This window comes from Leguminivora glycinivorella, chromosome 12 (assembly GCF_023078275.1).
Source record: "Leguminivora glycinivorella isolate SPB_JAAS2020 chromosome 12, LegGlyc_1.1, whole genome shotgun sequence".
Classification (NCBI taxonomy): domain Eukaryota; kingdom Metazoa; phylum Arthropoda; class Insecta; order Lepidoptera; family Tortricidae; genus Leguminivora; species Leguminivora glycinivorella.
In genome coordinates, this window is record NC_062982.1 from 7,122,178 (window position 1) to 7,146,570 (window position 24,393).

Here is a 24,393-nt window from a genome sequence, read left to right on the forward strand (position 1 = left end):
CGTATGAAGCGCATGTAGATCAAATTGACAACATAAGAATCAGGAAACATCAGGCCTATAGATGTCAATATCTTATGAAGCAGAGTTCATAAATTTCGTAGAGCCTTAAAAATTTTATACTGCTTTTTAAAAGTCAAATTTTTCCTGTCAGGAACTACACATACATCATATAACTATTACGCCGATGTATGAAGTTTCTGACACGTTTGCCTTTAATATCGGACAGCTAGAAGTAAATATGAAATTATAATTTATATAGAAGTTCCAAAAAACCTAAATAAACCCTGGCCTCTTTGAAAAGCATCCATCTCGCAAGCTGGTAGGCATTACCTCGCTGTATTGCGATATTCGCGTTGGCAAGCCTTTGCGCGAGGTAGCTACCCATGCGAAGAATGAGGCATGTTCTATCTAACGGATTGGCGTCTATATGCGTACGATACCACGCGACACTTCAGGCCCGGAATGATGCCCACACTCGAGTAAGATGCAATTAGTGATGATTAGCGGCATCAAAGAGATTACTAATGACGCGTACGTCGTTAGTGATGATTATGGTTTTTATTGGCAACACTTTGTACTGGGAAATGGTTTGAACTCTAGTTACGCAGACTTTAAAGGACATAATAATAGTAGACCGTAGCTTAGTATCTTTCTTCTATGTAGATATGTCATGCCGACAAATGATATATCTGCAGCCAAATGTGTATAGATATGAGGATATGTATGTCAGAGCGCGTGTAAGTCTATTTCAGATTATTTGAATTACGCGGTGCTAACTTACATAGGCACTTTATCTCGTCGAAATTCATCAAGTCATGAGGTTGTAGTGATCTTGCCGCGTTCGCCATTGGTCTGGCTCGCGACACTCGCTGGCGTCCCCGTAGTCTCTAGTCGGATGACTTGTGTACTGACCGTAATGCGAGTCCTTGTCGTGCGGTATGTTGCCGTTGGGCTCGAGTCGGTCGAGGCACTCTTCCGAGTACCCGTTGTAGGTGAGCTTGCCTCGTTCACCGTTGGTCTGCCGCCCGCGGCACTCGCTGGCGTCCCCGTCCGGCTCGTCTTTAGTTGCTGCAACAAACAGAAAATACGATAAGAAATTGCGGCTGGTGGAAAAGATCCAAAGAGTAAAGACTAGCACAATAGCAGAACAGATCTTTTTAGAAAGCTTTGTTCAAGGACTGTTATACTTATTGATGTCTGTCCGCGTACACTTCGGTGTCCGTATGCCTACACATCGTGATTTCTTTTACCACTATCTTATCAAGAAATCCAGATGTTGCGTGAACGAGAATTCAAATGCAAAAACAAATCGAGTCTATATTTTGTAAATCGAAATTTACAAGGTGCCTAATTATTGTACAACCTCGTCAAAGAACTCAAAAAGCAAGAACATAAATCTAGAGCAGTTAAATAAATCTACTGTTAATAGAATAGTTGAAAAGACATTCAAAAGAATATTGGAAAACTTATAATAGAATCTCATTAGTAGTCACAGCCTTGTTAAACGTGTCTTGGGCGAATAATTCCAATTAAAGTGTGCAATATCTTCTAGGAACGCACTAGACTGTATCTAAATCTAGGAAGCAAGAAAATTTCTGTAGCAAGTCGAGTAGGCCCTTAGAATAATGGCACGAGACAACCCGGCCTAGCCGAAGTGACAATCATTGGCGCTGCGTAGCGATTGAGTCTGGCTCTGTCGCTCTACTACCGAAGAGCGATAGGGAGAGCGAGCTTCGCTTTCGAAGAGTTATTGTGACATTAGCTAGGTACTCAGTTCTTGCGATTTCATCCTTTGTCGCGCGGAGGGGGGCCGACGGGAGACGCTTGTGGCTTTACAGTCAAAGAATATCGTGGGCGATGCCGCAATGGCGTGTATCCGACGTTTACAATGATAATCCTTGCCAGCTTTGCTGGGGCTGAGGTTTATAAACATCCGTTAGGACTTTTGTCAGAGGAACTCAGCTGTCGGGTTCCGTAAAACATGAAGCAGTATAATTTGGCAATCAGCGTTGTCTGTCTTGACAATCCACTACTGTGCTCGTAGAAACTTAGTGCTAAGTAAATTTATGGAAGTTTATAATAATAATAATTCTTTTTTATCTCGTGAAAGCCGAGAAGGACAAGTCCAGTAAGTACCTAGACTTGGCTCACGAGATAACCACCATGTGGGATGTAGATTCAACGATCATTGTCCCGATAGTCGTTTCAGCGAACGGTCTCATAGCGAAGAGTCTCGACCAACATCTTAAGAGACTCTCGCTCGGTGGTTGGATCAAGGGCCAGATGCAGAAGGCGGTAATTTTGGACACAGCGCGGATAGTCCGACGGTTCCTCTCTCTGCAGCCCTAACCACCGGCAGCTTGGGCCCTGCCCCGCTGCTGGCGGCACCCTAAGGTTAGGTTTTTTATGATGTGTTTATATATTTTGTATTGTTTTGTATGTGGTTTTGTATTTTACTTTTATAATCATATTATAAATAGCCTAACTTAAGAAGAAAGATAAATAAAGAGAATAATTCTTTATTTGGCAGGCAAGAAACCCAAAAATACAATAAAAATATACAATAAAGTGATAAATAATATACAAATAAAAATAAAAAGTAAAACTTACACCTAATACAATGAAATAAAACATTCACAAACTTATGCACTACAGATGGCCGTTCTAAGACCGGTGCAAATTTCGCCAATGTTTATTAAATTCGTCACTGTAGTCTCTAGCTACCAGCGACAGAATTTCATTGCTAGAGGCTATCAGTCTCGCCCGGAATGCAGCTGACCTGGCTCTCAGAATGGCGAAGAAGTCAGGGACTCTCGCATCAGCAAACATGCCCTTCGCACTGCAGAAACGTGGTAATTTCAGCAAAATACGAAAGGCATTGTTATATTGTACCCTTAGCGCATTGAACGAGTGCCTAGTGTACCTATTCCAAAGCTGACCCGTGTAAAAGCAAAGGCTTTGAACAGGGTCACCTTTACCTCACTCGAACAACGCGCAAAGCGTCGTGCCAACATATTGCACCGAACTATATTTGTATCACATTTATATTTGTATCAGTACTCATATCGACATAATGGTGCTAATCCTTGAAAAAAAAACTAAAACCGGGTCCAAAGAAACACATAAAATAGAGCTGGACATATTAATTACTACTGTATGTAAGGTTTTTGTTCTTCTCGGTCGATAGATTACACGCAATGTGTACATATGTTTATTACCGTTGCAATTGTGATTTGTTTTTATCGCGTGTAGCAACAAACATGACTGATCATTAGTAAGCTTATACCTACTAGTGCAAGTGTAGCACCATTTGCTTAAATTCAAATATGTACCTAAAATTATCGGGTGCGCGAACGCGAAGTGAAGCTACTTATGCCTAAGCTTTCATATTCATTCATGGTCACTCCACACAGATACAAAAATCACGCACACGCTGATAAAGACAGCCCGCTCAACTAAACTCCAAAGCAACTCGGCTTCTTATCGAGTTATTCATTTGAATAAAAACCGTAAACAATGCGTTATAAGGTTTATATTTGAAAACACGCACATACACATTCACAAAGTCCGCGCGTGTGAGTGTTTGCCTATCGCGAACTCCTATGTACGTAATTTGGGCGCAACTATCTCTTTTACTCTACTCATAGCAGGATTGAGATGACAGAGAAGGGTGACGGCCATTTGCGAACACATAAACAGCCAAGCGCACAACATTCGATGGCTCGCACTTGTTCATTTGAATTTAAAGCTTCGAGTGAAACAAATAAGATTGATATCACAGTGTAATAATTGCATGCTAAATATTGCCATACTAAAATTATAAATGTATTAATGGGTAAAATTTTATTGTGTTTTGTTATCGCACATATATTTATTTTAAATAAAAGCCTTTAAATATTGATAGTTTCTATTAAAAAACCGAGAATCTTATTTAATTTAAGTTTAGTAATGTGATAATGAACGTTTCTTCATCAGATATACTTTGTATGAAAAGGTTTTTAAATTCGTGGGTGAAAATGGAATAATATCACTGCAACACTTGCGTCCCGCTTGTTACCGAGGTTTCGTGTGCTTTCAAATGTTTTGTGTTATTCTCTCAGTTTTTTTATTAACTTGCTCATTACGTGCAATATATCAGTGAAATTTAAATGATTTGGAGTGTTTCGGTGTCGTGTTTTAGTGACAGTGCAAGTCAGAGTTTCAAGGTTAGATACTACCTGTTTTTAAGAGATAGTTAGGACTTTCTTTGGTTTGTTTAGTAATGGCAGCGTTAATTCATTTTGACTGTTGTATAATAGATTACTTACTAAATGAATCAACACGTTTTTCGACGCAAACATTTGAAATAAAGAAATGTATATGTATAAATATAAGTTATAAGCGGAGAGATGGCTTTTTTAAGCGCTTTCATAGCGGACTGTATGATAAATGCACTTGGATGGGCGCCTATGGTACCTAATATTAAGGTAGGTTGCGGTTTTTAGGGTTCCGTAGTCAACTAGGAACCCTTATAGTTTCGCCATGTCTGTCTGTCCGTCCGTCCATCCGTCCGTCCGTCCGTCCGTCCGCGGATAATCTCAGTAACCGTTAGCACTAGAAAGCTGAAATTTGATACCAATATGTATATCAATCACGCCAACAAAGTGCAAAAATAAAAAAATGGAAAAAAATGTTTTATTAGGGTACCCCCCCTACATGTAAAGTGGGGGCTGATATTTTTTTTCATTCCAACCCCAACGTGTGATATATTGTTGGATAGGTATTTAAAAATGAATAAGGGTTTACTAAGATCGTTTTTTGATAATATTAATATTTTCGGAAATAATCGCTCCTAAAGGAAAAAATGTGCGCTCCCCCCCGCTCTAACCTTTGAACCATATGTTTAAAAAATATGAAAAAAATCATAAAAGTAGAACTTTATAAAGACTTTCTAGGAAGATTGTTTTGAACTTGATAGGTTCAGTAGTATTTGAGACAAAAACGGAAAACTACAGAACCCTACACTGAGCGTGGCCCGACACGCTCTTGGCCGGTTTTAATTTTTTGCTCTGTGTTGCCTTCCAAATACATTCACGCGCCGCCACTGAAGTGTAGCTATTGGTAACGAACACCCCTGCGAATAGGGGTCACAAAACCGGTTTCACCGAAACCGAAAAAACCGGAAAACCCGGGTTTGGCGGCCGATTTTCAAAACCGGCTTTCAAATTAGGGAAACCGGTTTTTCGAGTTTTTCGGTTTTAGACTTGTACATATATAAATCGTTGAGTTGGTCATCTACATCAATCTATCCTCTCAATCCAATCCTTAGTGCGGCCACAAATTATCTTATTCTGAATTAAGATCGTGGATGTATGAAACTGACAGTTGATAGCTGCCATCTATCGACTGTCAGCTTCATACATTTACGAACGACGAAGAATTGAAGATCTTAATTCAGACTCTGAATAAGATAATATGTGGCCGCACGTAGATTAGACAGATCTTTATTGTATTTAATGTATTTATTATCAATATTTTAATATTTATACAAATATAGCATAAAATTATTTCAATATTTTTTTGGGTCCTTATCTCAGGAAAAATCTTAACACCGCGTTGTATGTACGATTTGTTTGTGCCCTGTACAGCAACATCTAGCGTGTAATTGGGTAAATCAGGTAAATGTATTAAAATATAATTATTTAATACACTCGCGTTATGATTTAATTAGTTCAAACCGGACGTTTCGAAACCTTTTCAGGCCTACTACCGCGAAGCACTTCGACCGTCTGTTTGTCTGTCCTGTCTGCCTCTCTATCACTCTTAGATATGCGAGCGATAAAGAGGCAGATAGACGAACGAACGATCAAATCAAAGTACTTCACGGTAGTAGGCCAGTTTCGGTGTTCACGGGCAACTGACACAGAAACATGCCCATTTTAATCAGTTTATTGAATTTGGACTTAACTTAGTTTAGTATTGTTTTACATCATGTTTTATAATTTTACCATGACTTCAAGCAAGAGACGAGGTTAATGTTGCAATACCTTAATCTTCATCAACTACAGGCACTACAGCCACTACGCTGACATCGTTGAAGACAATGGCGGAGGAACTGCAAGAGGCAATAGATAAGTCTATGTCTAAACCCCAGTCGAGCAGGATATCAGTTTTAGACTCAGAATTTGAAGATGATTTGATTTCTGTGATCAAAGTGGAGATGGCTCTGTATGAGAACGGAGGTGTCAAGGGCATGTACCTTTTACAAGTGTACAACACTTTGTTAAATGTTCCTCCCACGAGCGTAGAGTGTGAGAGAGTGTTTTCGTCAGCAGGTTTATTATGCCATCATCTGAGAACCTCGCTGAGTGATGATACTTTAGACGTTCTCTCGATGCTACGATCTCAATATACAATTATACATCTCTCAAGAAAAATTGAGATTTTTAAAATCTTATAACTTTCTTGGGAATATAATAACTTTCTTGATCTCTAATTTAGAAATAATGATTACTGATCTTAATTAATATTCTTTAAAGTTTAACATTACGTTTTGTTTCTATTCTATGGTTACTTTACTGGGTAACAAATCTGCAAATTCTGCAATGCAGTATTATTTCCAGAAGAGGAATGTTTTGTTTTTACAGTGTTTATTTCGTTGCTAGACTTGATAAGTTCTTATTAGATTCATAAGAAATGCCTAGTATGTCGTTAAATGAATCTCTATTAAAGTTTGAACTTATAATTTGCAGTTTTCTTACATTTTATATGTAAAACCGAAAAATCACCGAAAAAACCGGAAAACCGGTTTTGCTGCTATACGAAAACCGTAAACCCGGTTTTCGAAAATACTTACGGTTTTGTGACCCCTACCTGCGAAGAGGTATTTATGTTCATTTTATATACACGGGTTGTACGTAATAGGTAGGCCTTCTGATGAGTTTGTATAATACACCTCAGTATATTCAAAGAGGCGAAACGATATGATAACGTATCGAACATCTGTGACAAAACCACTCAGTTACGCCCTTTCGTAACATCCGTCCCACTCAGCCCCCGGACTGAAACTGATGGTGTCACCATAGATAATCCCCAGATTCAAATACGACATCATTAGTACCTTTACTGACTGACAGACACCCCAGTAACTATTAACAAAGTTCGGGGCACATTTGCGGCACGTGAAATTAATAGCGTCAAGACATTGAACAATGGCTATGTTGTCTGAAGTGGCTATTAAACGCAGTGGATAAATGGGGAGATCCAACTTTGAATGCGTTAGCAGTTTGGAATTGGCAATTCGGAATAATTGGCAATCATTTTAAGAATGTCTGCTTGAGTGACAAATATCATAATACTTAAAACCCTTTCTTTGGAAACCCTGGTATTGCCACTGTAGCGAGTAAAATATGCCAAATACATAAATGCCAAATTTCGTGGTAACATAAGGTGACCCGAAATTATATACGTAACGAACTGTCAGAAGTAATTTAGAAATGCGGACTATGGGCTTAACAAATTAGCCATGTCATGTTAATCTGACATAAGAACTATGAAGCCTAGTAATATTTATTTATTTAATCTTTATTGACCAAAGAAACACAATGTACAACAGGCGAACTTAATGCCATAAGGCATTCTCTACCAGTCAACCTTTAGGCAAAGCAGAGAAGTTATAGGCGGTGCAAAATTACAAACACAAAAGAACTATAATTAGGTACTTTTAAGGACACAAATATTCAATATTCAACTAGTTTAAGCATTTAGGTAACTACTTTAAGCATTAGGGTTATATTTGACCACTAAGTAGTATATGTCTTATGTATCTATGACGACCTGAGTGTCTGTTTGTACAGTCACCGGTATAAATATGTGGTGATTTCTGTACCTTGTCATATTAACGTCTTGTTTGAATGTCATACGAAATTGTCAAACGATTAAACGCGACAAGGTACATAAATCATCACTTTTTATGCCGGTGACTGTACCTACCTAAGATTTAGCTTGGATCTTCAAAGTATTGTTAGAAACAAGCATGGTCCCAAATAATACAAAAATACAGTTATGAGATGAGTTTACACTATAAACAAATTAGAGATTACGCTTGGCAGTAACGGTACATAATATAAATAGCAAATATTTATTCAAGCGTAACTAAACCAGCAAGTGTTAACATAATCCCGTTCCAGCATCCATCATCACAAAACATAAATAAACGGAGAAATGAGAAATAGTTCCAAAGGTTACGTTACTGTGATCAATCACAGCTATTTACCTACTCCACTCCTTTTCCGAAAGAAATGTTAGACTCTTGGCCTAAAATTAGATCTTAAATACGATATGGATTGGATTGTGTACCGTGTGAAAATTTACATTTTGATCTATATTTTATAGGTAAATTGATGTACTCATTAGAGGTGAAAGTGAAAACAAACATGCATAAAATTCTAACACGCAGTTCTATAAATTACAGGTATGTAATCGTAAGTTATTAATGTTATTTCACGATTTACGTGTTCGCTTTTCTATAAACTCATTGAGTACCGGGAACTCGCTAGACGTTCAGTTCTTTGTCGCTTCTCCCAACAAAGTGGGAAAACTCTCGGTTTGGCTACGAGAACTTTAGCAGTAAATGCGCTAAGTATAATTGCTAGTTATTGCTTTAATGAGGTACTTTTACATTATTTAACATGTGATACTTATTGTCAAAAGCTTTGAGCCATTAATACAAACATAGAAGTGTTCTTGTCCCCACTCGGTTGTTACAGTCGAGGAGACCGTCTGAGTGTATACTTGAGAGCATCACCGAAGTGACAAAATATTTAAGGGGCTTTTACGGTCCTTCATTATTAACAATGAGACATATTTTGAATTGTAAAAATAACTAAGTTTTGACATAAAAAAACTATGCTGATGTTGCTGAATTTAAGTTAATTTGGGGAAACTAGTCATGCTACTTTTTCTTGCCTGTTATTGCCATGGTTACGATCCCCTGAGTCACGTTGGTTTTACGCAAAATTATGCTACTTAAACTATGCAAACAAACCCTTTTCTTAATTTGCCACCTACAAACAAGAACTACATTGTATGCTTACATAATTTCAGTAGCATAATTTTGCATAAAACCAGCGTGACTCAGGGGACCATAACCATGGCAATAACAGGCAAGAAATGGTTGATTCACCCATATATATTTTTTCTCAAACATGGTATGAAATATTGATGTTATGTGCCTTATAATTGGCAGCGAAGTATGTCGTTGCAGGTGCGGCTAGGACGATTGATAGATAATGGAATTTCATACAAACCTTGCAGGCCAAGGCCGGCAAAGTCTTCTTTTTTAATTTCCAAACACAGATAATTGTGACATAACATCCAGGTATTTAGCCAATTAAAAAAAAACTATAAGGGGCTTTATAGACGTGCCGACTGCAACTGGTACGGGCCCTAGATAATATTTGATTTTGGGTGCGTTTTCATACAAAAAAAAAATCGTTTTTTTTTTTAATTTTTTTTAACTTTTTGTTTTTTTATAAGCGTATACGGGCTATCAAAGGGGAACGAAAATTCGATTATTTTTGCGCTACGACGCACCGTTTAGGAGATACAGCCATCCAAAGTTACTATTTTCAGTAGTAGTATTCATACCATGTTTGAGAAAAGCACTATACATACCTCGGCGGGAAATGGGGTTGCCCCGGCCTCTGTAGTAATGTACTATTTTTGGATCAATCGACACGTATTTAAATTGATAATTCGCGTAGAAACAGTCAATAAGAAAGAGCTTAGTTTATTTTAGACGGCGCTAGCATAACTTGCCTTGTCGATCTCTGGATAGGTTTTTTTTTTTTTATTATATGGCCAAGCCAAATCTGATAGAAAACAAAAGTCAAACTACAATGGAGCCTTCTTATGCCAACCTTTTGACAGTTGGAGCATATGAACAAAATCATGACGTAAAAAGATCTAAACTAATAGTTAAGCTTTTCGTAGACGTTAAAACCATATTGTTTATATCAACTTAAAACCCTCGACTACACCTGTACATTCCCCGTCAGTTAAAAAACAACATAATTTGATAATCCCACCAGGCGCTGATCTAATTACGTGACGTCACGAGCGACAACTCGATTGTCCCGCGCGCGGTTCGTTTTGCTAGCTTAATTAATTCAATCTCCATTGAACAACGTGTGTTATCGGTAGACTGGTTGAACGATTAGTCGATCAGATGGTCCAATTTTTGTGTTTTTTGGTGTAAACTTGGCTCGCTTGTAAAATTCCTTAATATTTTAGTCACCAATTAATAAAGTTTGCCCACCATTGGGCTAAAGATTCGCAACAGTGCGTAATTGTAGAAGCTATGGGAGAGCGTTATCATCAAAAACTTCGCTGGAGTATCGAAGTCTGGTTATAATGGATAACTTTAGCATATGTCTCGCATATGTTCGATAAGCAATTATAATCACAATACGTCTGGTCAACTCTATTGTCACGCCTGCAAAAGAGTCTATAAGACCAAGTTTGGCCTGGCCAGCCACATAAGAGCCCATAACAGGCAAAATAATTCATAATCTGCTGAGGTCATCGAACCCGATGAGGAGGACTATATACTGTATATATAATCACAAGAGCACAATAAGATAGTCGCTAAAGCTTTTTTAGCAAAAGTGATTTTAATTGGCAGTGCCATTAGATAAGTATTAATTAACCCATTCACTGCTAAACACGACATGTTCTCTTTGCTTTTCCGCTACATGCCAGGAAATCTATGTTATCGGCCGCCTTGTAGCAAACGCTACGACAAATGCTCAGCGCATAATTAATTTTATTTAAGGAAAGTTAATTGTATGTACGTTATTACCAAAGCAACCATTCAGTATTAACCAGTAATGTTATCATAAATTCAAAGGGACTTTTTAATTCCAAATTTAGCCTCGCTAAATTATTCAGCGCTTATAAAGCTGACGGTTTAACAAATTTTAGTTCACTCATGAAAAATAAAACGCGAATGAACGATGTAAAAAATAACAAAGGATTACTTTCAGCTCCCGTTTTACGTGTTTTTTAAACCGTATTAAAACGTTTATTTTTATAACTAGTGGTGGAATATTTTTGCACGATGATGTATTTAATTTAGGTACCTATACATGTGTACTAGCAAGTGTCCGACCGAAACATGTTTTTTGACGAAACCAAAACCTATGTTTTTGACTACAGTTTCCGCCGAAACAGAATCTTTTTATATACACCAATTAAGTTTTAACGAACCGAAAGTACAAGATTATATTACGCTTCGGTGCGATCGACAGATTCGGCAGTATTTGCGCCGAAACCAAAACCCAAACATCGGACACTAGTCCTGTCTTAGTAATAAAGTTTAGTTAATCAACAGGGTGAAGCGTGTGAGGAACATGAGAACTCTTTGTAAGTCTTGTTAGAGAACTACTGAGTAAACATTGTGCTCACAGCGATGTTGTCATGATTTGCTGGCACGTCGCGTAGAACTAATGTAAGTTAGATAGCGGTCCATATCCATGCATGAACTTAGATCATACTTATAGTTTTACTGGATATCATTTGAACAAGTCTGGCTCAAACTTAGAATTAGTAGTAGGGAATCGAAACTGCTGTGAAAGATTTTCGTGACACTCAAGCTTATGCTTACTACAGTAGGTATCATTATTATCAAAAAAGACATATGTAACTCTGTATAAACGGATAAAGTCTAAGAAAAAAACGTACCTCAAAGTCATAGAGAAAAAGATACGGTGTCCTAGATGGCGTTACACCTTTGGGAAACGCTCGGCTAGATGACTCTAATATTAATATTTTACATTTTAACACATATCAAGCTAACAATATGGGCCAAATTGTCAAAAGTGGGGTTTAAAAGTTTAAGCTTGTGTCGAGAGATGGCAGTCTATGCACCTGTGATTACACGATTTACTTTCACAGTAACTCTCTATAAAACTCGATCCTCTTTGTTATCAATAATATTATTGGTATCGTTCTTGTACGGATAGTCCGTCTTAGATTTCGACTCGCCCGTTCCTTAGAGCATTGAGAATGACATTTACCACCGGGCTTAGTTAGCTCAAAAGACAGGAAGGTGACAACTGCCGCTCCGGGACAGAAGTTTAATGAGCAGTAACAACCGCGAACCCCGAGTTAGCGCGCTAAATGCTGTTTATTCTTTATGTCTACTTTTCATTTAGATTAGATACGCTGTTTTTCAAAATGACGTATAGTCTGACCAGAAATATATGATTACTAGCTTTTGCCCGCGGCTTCGCTTGCGTTAGGGCTTATTTAGACGGTACGAGAACTCGCATACGAGTTTTATTACATTGCGGTATTTGATGGCTGTGCAAAATTGTATGTAACCTCAACAGCCCGCAATGTAACTGAAATCGCATGCGAGTTCGCAAGCCGTCTAAATCAGGCCTTAGAAAGAGACAAAAGTAGTCCATGTCACTCTCCATCCCTTCAACTATCTCCACCTGAAAAATTACGTCGATTCGGCGCTCCGTTTTGCCGTGAAAGACGGACACACACACTTTCCCATTTATAATATTAGTATGGATTGTCAGGAGGGCGCTGTTATTCTGATGTATGGGGTGACAGTTCAGTTTAGTATGAACGAAAAAAAAAGTTCTAATGAAATTCCGCAACATGGCGCGTGGGAAAACGCTAGAAGATACTGAAGAAGATGAAGAAGACCAATGTCTAAACTAACAACATATGAGGGCGCCACTGTGCGGTAGAGCGGTTGAACTTTGAAAGCTCCCACGATTATTATTTATTTTAAATAGTTAAACACATATTTTCTATATAATTTTATTAACAAATTAATAATTACGCTATTTGCAAACCGAGTGCCGATAACATTATTAGAAAAATGGCACCAACGATGGCGAAACAAGTGACAAAGGCAGCGGCCGTTACAAGGTTAGTGGAAGAGGTTTCAAATCTCAAAGATCAATTAGCAGAAATGAAAAACGAAATTGTGCAGTGTAATAGTGTAATAAGTCAACAAAATAGGATACTTACATATCAAAGCAGGTGCATACAAAAAATCCTGAGCACTATTACTAACACTGATGTAGAACTTCCACTGACTAATTCAAACGACCAACACGAACTGCTCAATGAATCTGGCCCTGAAGGACTCATTTTTGCCGAAAATGACGTACTGTTAGACACCAGTCGCCAAGATCACATACAGACACCAATAACACCCGCGAAGCAGTCTGTGGTCACCGCCGATGTAACCCCGGAAGCCAAGAGCCCCGTGCTGCCATCCTTGGCGTCAGGACAGTCCACCCCGGTACAGCCCGGCACTTCCAATCAGCCTGAGGCGCGTCGACTCCGACCACGGCGTGGCCCCGCTGCATCAGGTGAGGATAAGCCCAGCACAAAAAGGCAGGCTGACATCGCTCCAACTACTCTCCTCCCCAGCGCCGCCCCTGCAGCAAATCCTGAGCCATCGTCATCAGCTCCGGCACAGCCCACTGTTCCAGCTCCACTGACTTCCAGCACCTGCAGCCTGCGTGCGGCGGGACCCCGCGTGGTCAGCCTTCACGTCTACAATCTTAGCGAGGCTACCACCACGGAGGATGTAGTCCGCCACGTCCAGGCCCAGATGGGCATCGCGTCACCGGTTTGCCAGCAGCTGGTGGTCACTCGTGGCAATTATACGTCGTTCCGTCTAGATGTGCCAGCCAACAAAGTGAAAGCTGCCAGGGATGCTGCCAATTGGCCGACGGGGGTTGGAGTACGGTACTTTAACATCGTACAGCCAAAAAACGCCAATGTGCAACGCGCCAGTACTGTGATGCGGTAACAAGTCAATTTACAGTTATTCACCAAAATGTTCGATCGATCTGTGGTAAAACATCGTTATTAGAACTATTATGCTGCGATCAAAACCCAGATGTACTTGGATTAAGTGAAATTTGGTGTCGAAAAAGTGATTTAAAATGCGTTCGTTTAAGTGGGTACACGCTCGCGAACGACTACTGCCGCGCTCGCGCAAACGCGCACGGTGGGGTAGCTCTTTTTTTACGCGACGATGTTCACTTTATACCTCGCAGCGACCTTCACAGTATTTGTGTCCCATACCATATTGAATTTACTGCTGTTGAAATACCATGTTACCGTTTGATTATTATTGTATTATATAGGACATGTAATGGCGACTTTGACATCTATTTAGAAAAAATGGAAATGTTATTGAATAAGCTTACTGACGAAAATAAAAAGTTCCTCATAGTCGGAGATCAAAATGTGGATTATTTATCTGACAACAGTTCGAAACGGCAGGTTGACGATATACTTGCTTGTTTTGGATGTATGAATACTGTAACATTCCCTACTCGAGTAACTGACGATAGCGCGTCATCCATTGATTGTGGATTAGCGAACCACGCACGCGACTGCCTAACTGTATCGCCAGTGGACACTGTCATAAGCGATCATAGCGCGCAGCGGTATGTGTTTACTTTGAAAAGTGAGGTTCAAAAGTCCAAAGCAAGTGAGATATTTGAACGCCGATTATTTAATACTGAATCTATTTATTCATTTTATACTGACATATCTTATTATAATTTTAATTTTATTTATGATGATAATATTGACATTAATTCTAAATTTGACAAATTATTTAATATATTGACATATTATATAGATTTACATTTTCCTGTTAAACAATTAAGGTCCAAAAAGAAATCACCTGTTCCGTGGGCGACTGACGAGCTGTTTGGATACATGCAAAAACACCGCGATCTGCACGCACTACGACGTCAATATCCGCACAATACTATCATATCGGACTGCATAGATCATTACGCGAAACTTATCAAGTCTGAGACGCTCCGCGCTAGACAAAATCACATTGAAACCAGACTAGCGGAAACAATGAATCCCTCAAAAGAGTTGTGGAAGATTGTGAATGAGGAGATAGGTAAACAATCTACCTCTCAGTCGGTCTGCATAAAAAATAAAGACAATGGTGCATATATGTCCCATGCGGACATTCCAAATGCTTTTAACTCGCACTTTTTAAACATCGCCAAAATACATGCAGTAAGCAACGATGAGCACCTATCCAAGCAGTACGTCAGTGGGCACTTGGGCAACACTGATATACCGTCCTTCGCATTCCCTATTGTTACTCGTGACCTTCTGGATAAAACCATAAAGTCAATGTTAAGGACCAGTACCACTGTAGACGTATATGACATATCTTTAAATATATTAATAAGTATCTGGCCTATTCTATCTGACATATTAATAGTTTTAGTTAATGACATGTTTCAAATTGGAATATATCCGAATGTACTTAAAAATACACGTGTGTGTCCGGTCTATAAAGGAAAGGGTGACAAGAGTGATGTAAACAATTACAGGCCTATAACTATAGTACCTACAGTGTCAAAAATTGTTGAGTCAATTTTGTCGTCTTCCTTAATGTCGTACCTGGAACATAATGCATTGCTGACCGATAACCAGTATGCCTACAGACAAAAACGCTCCACTACTACAGCAGCACACAAAATCGTTGACTGCATTTTGACTGGATTAGATGATAAGTACAAGATGGCTGCCATACTGTGCGATTTGTCTAAGGCTTTCGACATCATTAGTCATAAACTACTTTTAAATAAATTAACAATGTATGGCATAAATGGTTCCGCACATAAATTGCTTGCATCATTCTTGTCTGACCGTCAACAAGTAGTTAAGATGCCACTAAATGGCCAGAGGCATGTTTCAGAGACTGGCTACATTAATTTAGGCATTCCTCAAGGGTCGGCGGCCGGAAATACGCTATTTTTATTGTTTGTGAATGACTTACCCTCTGCCATCACAAATGGACTCTCAGTGTTATTTGCAGACGACACCACTGTAGTTGTTAAGGCAAAAACACACGCGCAGTTGGCCGAGGGAATAAATGAAGCTTGTGACCAATTACAGACATGGTTTTCATCAAATGGCCTACTGTTAAACATAACAAAATCCAATGTCATGATGTTCTCGGGCCGCAACACCACGGTACCGCCATGTATCAGTAGCTGCCCAATGCCGTTATGTAACGAAGTAAAGTTTCTGGGTTTTGTACTTGACTCGAATCTGAATTGGAAGTGCCATGTCGATCAGCTTTGTAATAGGTTGAGTAGTTCTATATTTGCGTTGAAAAAACTACAACCTTTGATATCAAGGAAGTCGCTTAAAAACGTCTATTTTTCACACTTTCACTCCTTGATGTCATACGGTACACTGATTTGGGGAAATTCAACAGATGCCAAGAGAGTATTGATTCTCCAAAAACGTGCCATCCGTTTACTGGCTGGGGTTGAACAAAGGTGCCACTGCAAAGAACTCTTTAAAAAGTATTCCATAATGACGCACTTTTCCCTATACATGTTTCAAGTTTTGATGTTCGTAAGAAGAAACTTGTCTACGTTCAAACGTGTCGAAGTTATAGGCAAACAGATAAGATCGACGGGAAGACTGCGAACAGTGCCGCGTCGCATGGCACTTTCATGCAAGAATCCACGAGTGATAGGCCCTACCTATTACGAACGCCTACCCGCCGAATTAAGAACTGAAATCTCTGACGAAGCATTTGAACTTCAACTGAGGAACTTTTTATTGAAAAATCCATTATATTCGGTAGATGAATATATGGAATTAAAATTGTAATAATTTACTTGACATTTTGAACTATTATTATTACCAATTGCTCATAATTTCATTTTAATATGACGATCATTATGAGATACCTAACTATTAGACTTTTAATTTGACTTGTGCTATATTATTTATTTAGTTTTTAATGACGGTGGTTTTGAAAACCACATTTACAAATTGTTAATTTAATAATTTCTATTGTTTTTGAGTATTATTGACGTTATATTATTGTATCTTTGCATGCCAAATTATTATAATTGACGATCATAATGTAAATTCATATAGGTTAACGTAGAATAATTTATACTGTAATTTACCATTATGAAATAAATAAACTAAACTAAACTAAACTAAGCATTTTTAATGCCGAATATTTCTGACTAACTTGTCTGAGCATACACGTACAGTCAACCAATTGGAACCCTAGGCCACTGTAGAACTATGTCATAGTGACGTTATAAATCAGATTGTAAGAAATCTCTTACTGATTGTCATTTTGACATGGTTGTAGAGTGGCCTAAGCACATCTCGGACACTGGCGATCAAATATATTTAAAAGAGGCGCGTTCCTAGCACACATTCTAAGCTCGTGTAGGTGAACGCGTACCATGCTTGTATGAGTGACATATGACAGGTCGACTGTTCGCGTTTTTGACAGGCGGTAACTTTGAGGTAACCGAGAGGGGGTGGGCGGCGCTTTCAGCGGGGAGCGGGAGTGGCCATACTGTACGATAGTACTCTTTATTATACTGTGGCATAGGGTTCCAATTGGTTGACTGTACGTAAACGGAGAGACTTTTGAGTATTAAGAAGCCAAAGGGCTTACTCGTACAGTAGCTGCCTCAAAAGACAGGAAGGTGACAACAGCCGCTCCGGGACATAAGTTTAATTACCAACAACTCCCACGCACCGCAAGCGAGCGTTCAAATTAGTGAATGGGATTCTATATTAAGCTGAGAAGCTAAAGTTAGGAAGTCATGAATAATGAAAATGGACATTTGCATTGTTAATTATTTCATTGATTGTGTACAATTAAGGTCATTTTTAAAATTGTGTCTATTTTCCAGACTACCACAGAAAAGAGTTTTCTTTTGATTGTATGCTTTGCTAGCAGGTAATATTTATAAGACGTTTCGTTAAAAGTTGCTACTAACATAACTAATACCCGTCCAAGTCTCTAAGTAAGTATCCACGTATTCTTTACACATAATACCTAAGCAACCTACCTAATCTTAATAGTACCTGCTACATAAGTTTTAACGAGGACAAATAAATAAATAAAATAAAAGTAATAAAACCAATAAAAATGAGCAGTCAACCCGCTCTTATCAACCGCACACAATACGATCTCAATTCAAAGATACCTATTTGAATTGCAAATCTCTAATCTCAACAACAGCAACACGAGATTATCAAAAAGTCTACAAGACTTAAATGTCGTAACAATGGTCTAAGGTGTAAATTGCTGCATTGTTCACTTGTATTTTCTCAAAGACGTTCCAGATACAAGGTCGTATATTCCGATTGCTTACACAACACTAGATAACAGTAATACTAGTGATGCGAAAATACCGGTCCCCAATACCAACTACGCAATAAAACAGAGGTATCTTCAGATATCTCTTCTAGTTTTTCCAAAAACAAATCGATTTTATGTCGACTTCGATGGATGCCATCGATGGTATGGTTACACCCTCACACTGGTTAGCCAGAAAAGTTCTTCTCGCCAATGGTCGACAAGCGGTTGAAACGATACTTGGCCTCCGCGAAAATGCATTCGTTTCGAGTCGCCAAGGGTAGCCAGGCCAGCTTTACAAATTGCTTAATTAAATGCACATTCCTTGTAATTAATTATGCACCGGATCGTGTATCTCCAAAAGCTGAACTCCATTAATATGTCCTTTCTTTCGCGCAGGCAAAATTGCCTACTTATTATTCCGAGGTGGTAAGCGTTCTTTATAATGATTAAAATCACGTACCGTAAATGCGCTGTTATACGTTATGATAAATTTAAACGAGATTTCGGTTTCTCGGAGAGGTTTTCGAGAAGTTTGAATTCAGCAGGTGTGTGATGCTGGCTTGAGTTCTGTGGAGCGCACTTTGTTGAGAGTTCGTGTGCAATAAATTAGAGGAAGTTATGACGTCACAAGTTGGAAGCTCATGTGCAGCAAGTTTACAACGGTTCCGCGTATACGAAGACCGACGACTTATGATTATATGTAAAGCGTTCTTATTCGTATATTTAAGTAAAATGTTGTATAACAACATGCCACGATGATGACATGTTAGCCTAATCTAGATTATAATGGCGAAGCGAAGAGCCTGTGCATCGTCTACAATAAGTTAGTAGAAGTTGTGACGTCACAAATTGAAAGTTCAAGCAGGGGCTACGCCAGCTGTGAGGAGGCAGACAATATGAGGCACCCGCCGACTTTATTGTGCGGTCGGAAGTATTCTTACCGAAATCTCACAGGAATTCACTGAACAAGAAAGAAAATGTTACCTAGTATTCTGTTGCCAGTAGGCTCTTGCATTGTTATCAAATAAGAAAACTACAGAAATACTTAAATAGATAGAAAATGTGAAAGAAAAATCAGAATCTACTTTTAGTAAAAAATTTTCGACACGCCAGTACGCATTATTAGGACTACTGCGTAAAAGAGGTACCAAAATAAGGACACGTAGTAAACATAGAAGGTAGCAAAACAAACTAACCCCAATAGGGTTGAGCGACCGAAAAAGAAACAAAATGTTGCCAACTATTTATCACACTACACACGTACCGTCCATAAGTCAGCTTCACTAAAACTGAAGAGGCACTCGGAAAGTTCCGCAGACCGCGGAAATCTGATTACGTTAAATACCACCCCTTTTATGAAAGGTTACATGTTTAGAAGTAAATCGTGTAGTTACGACTTTATATAAGGCCGTGTTCACATGGTGTGCAAACATGCAGTGTTTATCGACGCAAAACAATGGTTATCGGTTCTTTTCCGTGTTGGATTAAGGTGGGATTAGGACGGGTGAGATGGTGAGTGCACATAGCTGGGCTAGTGGGATATTAACGTTTTGTTGGTTCATATTGGTGATAAGACTTTCTAAAATCGATCGTTTCACAACAAAGCTACAAAGAATAGGTTTTATTATACGTTGATCGTGAAAAACGACATGCGCAGTGAGTTTTATGCTATGGAGAAATGGAAGAAAAATAGTCGAGCAATACCACGATTAGTAATGTACCACGATATAAAACTACAAGAGCCATTTGTTTCAATCGTGCATCGTGCCGCTAAAAGGGTCTTTATGAATGAAAAATACTGCTGACTTAAATAAAACTTCATTTCGCTGGCAAGGCAAGATACATACCAGGGAGGGATGCTCAAAGTGGGCATTAAAACGAAGTTAAAAGTTTGTAATTAAAAAAACAAGCAGCAAAGTTAGCGCCGAGTTGTTTTCAAAGAGACTGGATTAAATTTAAGAACTTGATTCGGTAGGAAATTGTTTATATCTATTTAAAACAATATTCAGCAGTGAGAATGTTTCCTTACAAAGTTGAACAATAAAGAATGTACAATAATTTTACACAAACGCGGATGCAGTGAAGGTTCTGTAAACCTCGGTGCCTACGCTAAGGCAGAAAATAGTTTTTAAATGTATGAGGTTAATAAAAAGATATTGTCTTTTCTATGCAGAAAACTGCCATCTAGCTCTGACAGGGTGTAAAGGAAGAGGACAGGTGTATAACAATTGAAGAGACTAGCTGTCTGGAGTTCCGCGGCTCGTCTAGATGCAATTAGATAACAGCTTTTGTTTCATTGTTTCCCCGTCACCTGATGCCGGCAGCGTAGCAGTATCACGCGAAAAGATCAGCATCGAGTTGCTGGGTAAAAACTAATTGAATTATTTGATGGATTAGAGAAAAGAGTTCGGAAATTATTAAATAGTTCCGTCGTCCATTACAAACTGTCTAAAAATACTAGAAACTACATTGTCTACTCCTATATTTCAGTTAATCATTTTGGGGTTAATACCATATTAATTTATTATCATATAAGGGAAGCAAAGGGTAAGGTGACCCTCAATTTTCGACTATCTAAATTCCATCATTTTATGCAAAACAGTCACACATAAGGCGTTCAATAATGTACATAATGATATCATGTTGTATGGTAAGTAAGTACAAGATTAATTATTTCTCAATTAGCTACGAATCCTTTAACATTTATAAGTAATGCTCTCGAAGCCGCACGTTCCGAACATAAACGAACTTTAACTTAAAGACTTTCTAACAATGATAAATAGAAACCAACAGATACACAACAAACAAAAGGATACGTTTGTGATACAACAAACAAAAGGATTTTTTACTTAATTTCAGCTCATTTTTAGAGACTATTCAAAACAGAAAACAGCAGCATGAGTTTGAATATGTAAATATCAACAAGCGTCTGTCACAGAGCAGTATTGTCCGGGTCACGTTGTTATGAGTCAGGCTAACCCCATAACAGTGAGTGTTTTATAAACACAGCTGTCTTGGCGGTAGTGACTCATGTTGCGTGGATCAGTAATATCAGTTACTACGAGTAACGACCCGCCGCGGCTCGCACCGGCAAAAACATAAAGAGCATAGTTAGTTTTCTTTAAAAGATAGATATTACAGACTTTTCTGACCTAAAAGAGAGACACAATTTCGCCATGTTTTGTTATAAGGTACAGCGGGGCAAATCTAGACTGGATGCAAAATGTTACTCATCCATTTTTTCCATGTTTTACAATGTTTGCATTATTAAATACCTCTAGAGTGTCCACCGGTTATATATGGTAGGCGTGTTCAGTGGATACATGTACAACTCAACATCGTAATAATGGAAACAATGGATTAGTTACAATTGCCCCCCAATCGACATTTGCCCCATATACCTTAATATATCTCGGATAGTTTAGGCAGCGTTTTCGATGAAATCTTTTAGCCAGCGGAATTTTGTCCGACTAGATTAGCAAATGTCGTAATTTGTCAACCATCAGGACACACAAAATCTTAACAAATTATAAACCTAACATACAAACATACAGACTCAGACAGACGTTGGGGACTTTGTTTTATAAGGTGTGAAACATCAAATAGTGATTATACAGTACACTGTAGTTTGGAATGGTTTACACTTTTCTATTATACGACCACGGCGAGTTTACTGTGAAAACAGGGAGTTCTTAGAAAATTTGTTGCTCACCTGTTGCCATTTGTTCATAAGCGTAAGGAAACGATTTAGGAGTTTCTGCTGTCCTCTTTACATAAAGGTTTTTCTTATTTTATATTTGGAACAAAGGAAAATTGCATGAGACATTTTCTTAAGTAAGACATTTTGTTAAGTAACGTAACAAGATATTGTCTTCGGTTACCGCGATAGTTACTCATGAAATAAAACTATGGAAACGGATTAAATCGCGTATAATGAATTTAAAATACATCCCGACGTTTCGAACTCTTTACAGCGTTCGTGGTGACAACGGGTAACGTAACAAGTCTATAAATAGAAAAATGATATAACGATGTAAAAAAAACCTTCGGCATTCCATCCTCTAAGAATTATTTATGAAGGTACAATGCCTGAGGAAAGCTCGTAACCTAAGTTTTGGTATTGACTTTAAAAGGCGGGATAAAACCCGAGATGCCTTCGTACATTCACTAGAGATTCTTTCATGAACGTTGGCTAAGATAGGTATTTGCCCGGGTCTGCGGTCGATAAAAAATCGAGTGCTCCGATTCCAATATCGCGGGCGAATACGAGGAATGCCATATCGCAGACGACTCGTGTGGACCAACACACACTCTTTTACCGCGGGCGAGATTAAACTCCAAGTACCGACAGCCACAGATTATAGTGCAGACGCTCTAGTCTGGAAAAACCTATACCTATTCGACACGTAAACCGTGCTTCTGTTCGGAAAAGGGTGGGTATCTGAACATCCACTTTATTTTATTATCCGCCAGTGATAAACGACTCTTCTTTTTCGAGAACTGGCCCCGTAGCCGAATGGCATTTCTGCAACGCGAATGTAGTCTGGCTCTGTCGCGCCAATACGCAAGAGCGATAGAGATAGATATTATCGTGAGCGTTTGTGCATTCGGCTACGCACACTGTGCTGTTTGTGGCTGGTTAGAACGTATTACTGTGTCAGGAATTAAGTTTCATAAAAACTGTTCAGTGCGCACTTTTGATTCCAAAGAAATTTATACCTACTTGATAAAGTGTGAGTCGAGTCTCAAACATTCGAATCAAAGTGTGCCAATGATACATACTCCCCTGCTAATATCAGTTCTCGCCTCTTGTTTGTTTACACATAGTGCCTTAAATCTTTTAAAGCAGTTTACTGGACTTTTATCGCCACTGTAGATCATAAAAACTGCATTCAACAAGCTTTGACTTCAAGTAGAGCCGGTGTCGGGTTCCGGAAATTAATCGCATGAGCAACGACCTCGAGATTGCGGTTGAAGAATGTACGTTGGAAACACTCATGGCTTAACGGCTAGTTTATAACCTAACCTTGATTTTGTGGTCTGTGTTTATAGAAGTTATAAAGGCAGTAAATGAGGAAAAAGGGAAATATGGGGATCAATTATTGGTCAGGATGATTTCGCGAGAAGGAAGATTAAGCGTTTATAAAGGAGAGTATGTCACAAATTGCAAGGTCATAGGTTAGAGTGCCACCTGAGACCTAAGAATAAAGACTAAGAGGGAACTCACGACTTTCTGACACGAAGCCTACAATGCCAACAACTTAACTGAAGTAATGAAGGGTTGCGTACAGCATTTACAAGGATTAAATACTTGTGCGCGTCCTTTAAACCAAGTCTACAGAATAATACTACAAAAAGTAAAAACGGTAAAATATATACTTGGGTTTATAAATACACATGGCATCCCACAACTAAGGATACTTTATAGGGTCACGTTTATATTCAGGAAAAGGACAGGACAAAATAAAATAATGTGTCGACCTCCAGAGAGATTTCCCGGATTTGGGAACATTGTGCAATTCACTGTTGTGTCTTCCCATAAAACAGAGAAGTAGGCACTTTTTTATAAAGAAAAATAAGTCTCTTGGTAACGGCTAACCGTCAATAAATTCTGCTTAATCTGACTTAAGCCTTAAATTGCCGATTTTGAGAAAATCTTTTTGAAATAACTTGGGTCAAGTTTTTAATAATATGTAACAATATTATGAGTACGAGTATGAGCAATATTTACTTTATCCTTCTCTTCTTTCAGCCTATTTTCTAATATTTTAATGTCCACTTGTAACATATTTATAAAAAACCTGACTAATATGAGGAAAACTAAGACTGAACTCTCGTTTTCGTATGACGCACTTCATTCAAACACATTCGGAGGTGCAAACGCAAGTTTTAGAAGCGATGGAACTACTGATAATTAATTATATTGCGAAATTATTGGATACTGAGCTGGCGAATTCCGTACGCTTCCTTAGAACTATTCTAGTAAGTCCTGAGTTGCTTTTGTAATACCGGTGTTAAGAGGCTATCGATTTACATAGGTTTATATCGTAACCTTAATTATTTCGAATTTCGTCGGTTACCAGAGGTGTGTCGGTACCTTTTCGTCTCGTTCACAGTCAGTGATTCTCGAGCCGTCCATTTGTCACGGGAAAGTGATTTGCCGGCCGGTGGCGAAGGAAGCTTATTAAATTCCGTCTGTTAAT

At 38.6% G+C, this 24,393-nt stretch overlaps 1 protein-coding gene across 3 annotated transcripts in view; it reads right to left on the reverse strand.

Annotated features, from left to right (window-relative positions):
- Positions 1-24,393, reverse strand: part of LOC125232208 (cyclin-dependent kinase 14) — a 149,225-nt gene that overhangs the window by 50,729 nt on the left and 74,103 nt on the right. For all 3 annotated transcript variants that reach the window (XM_048137842.1, XM_048137844.1, XM_048137843.1), the window contains exon 3: positions 913-1,068. In XM_048137842.1, coding sequence (XP_047993799.1) covers positions 913-1,068 — 156 coding nt within the window. The remainder of the gene's footprint in view (positions 1-912; positions 1,069-24,393) is intronic.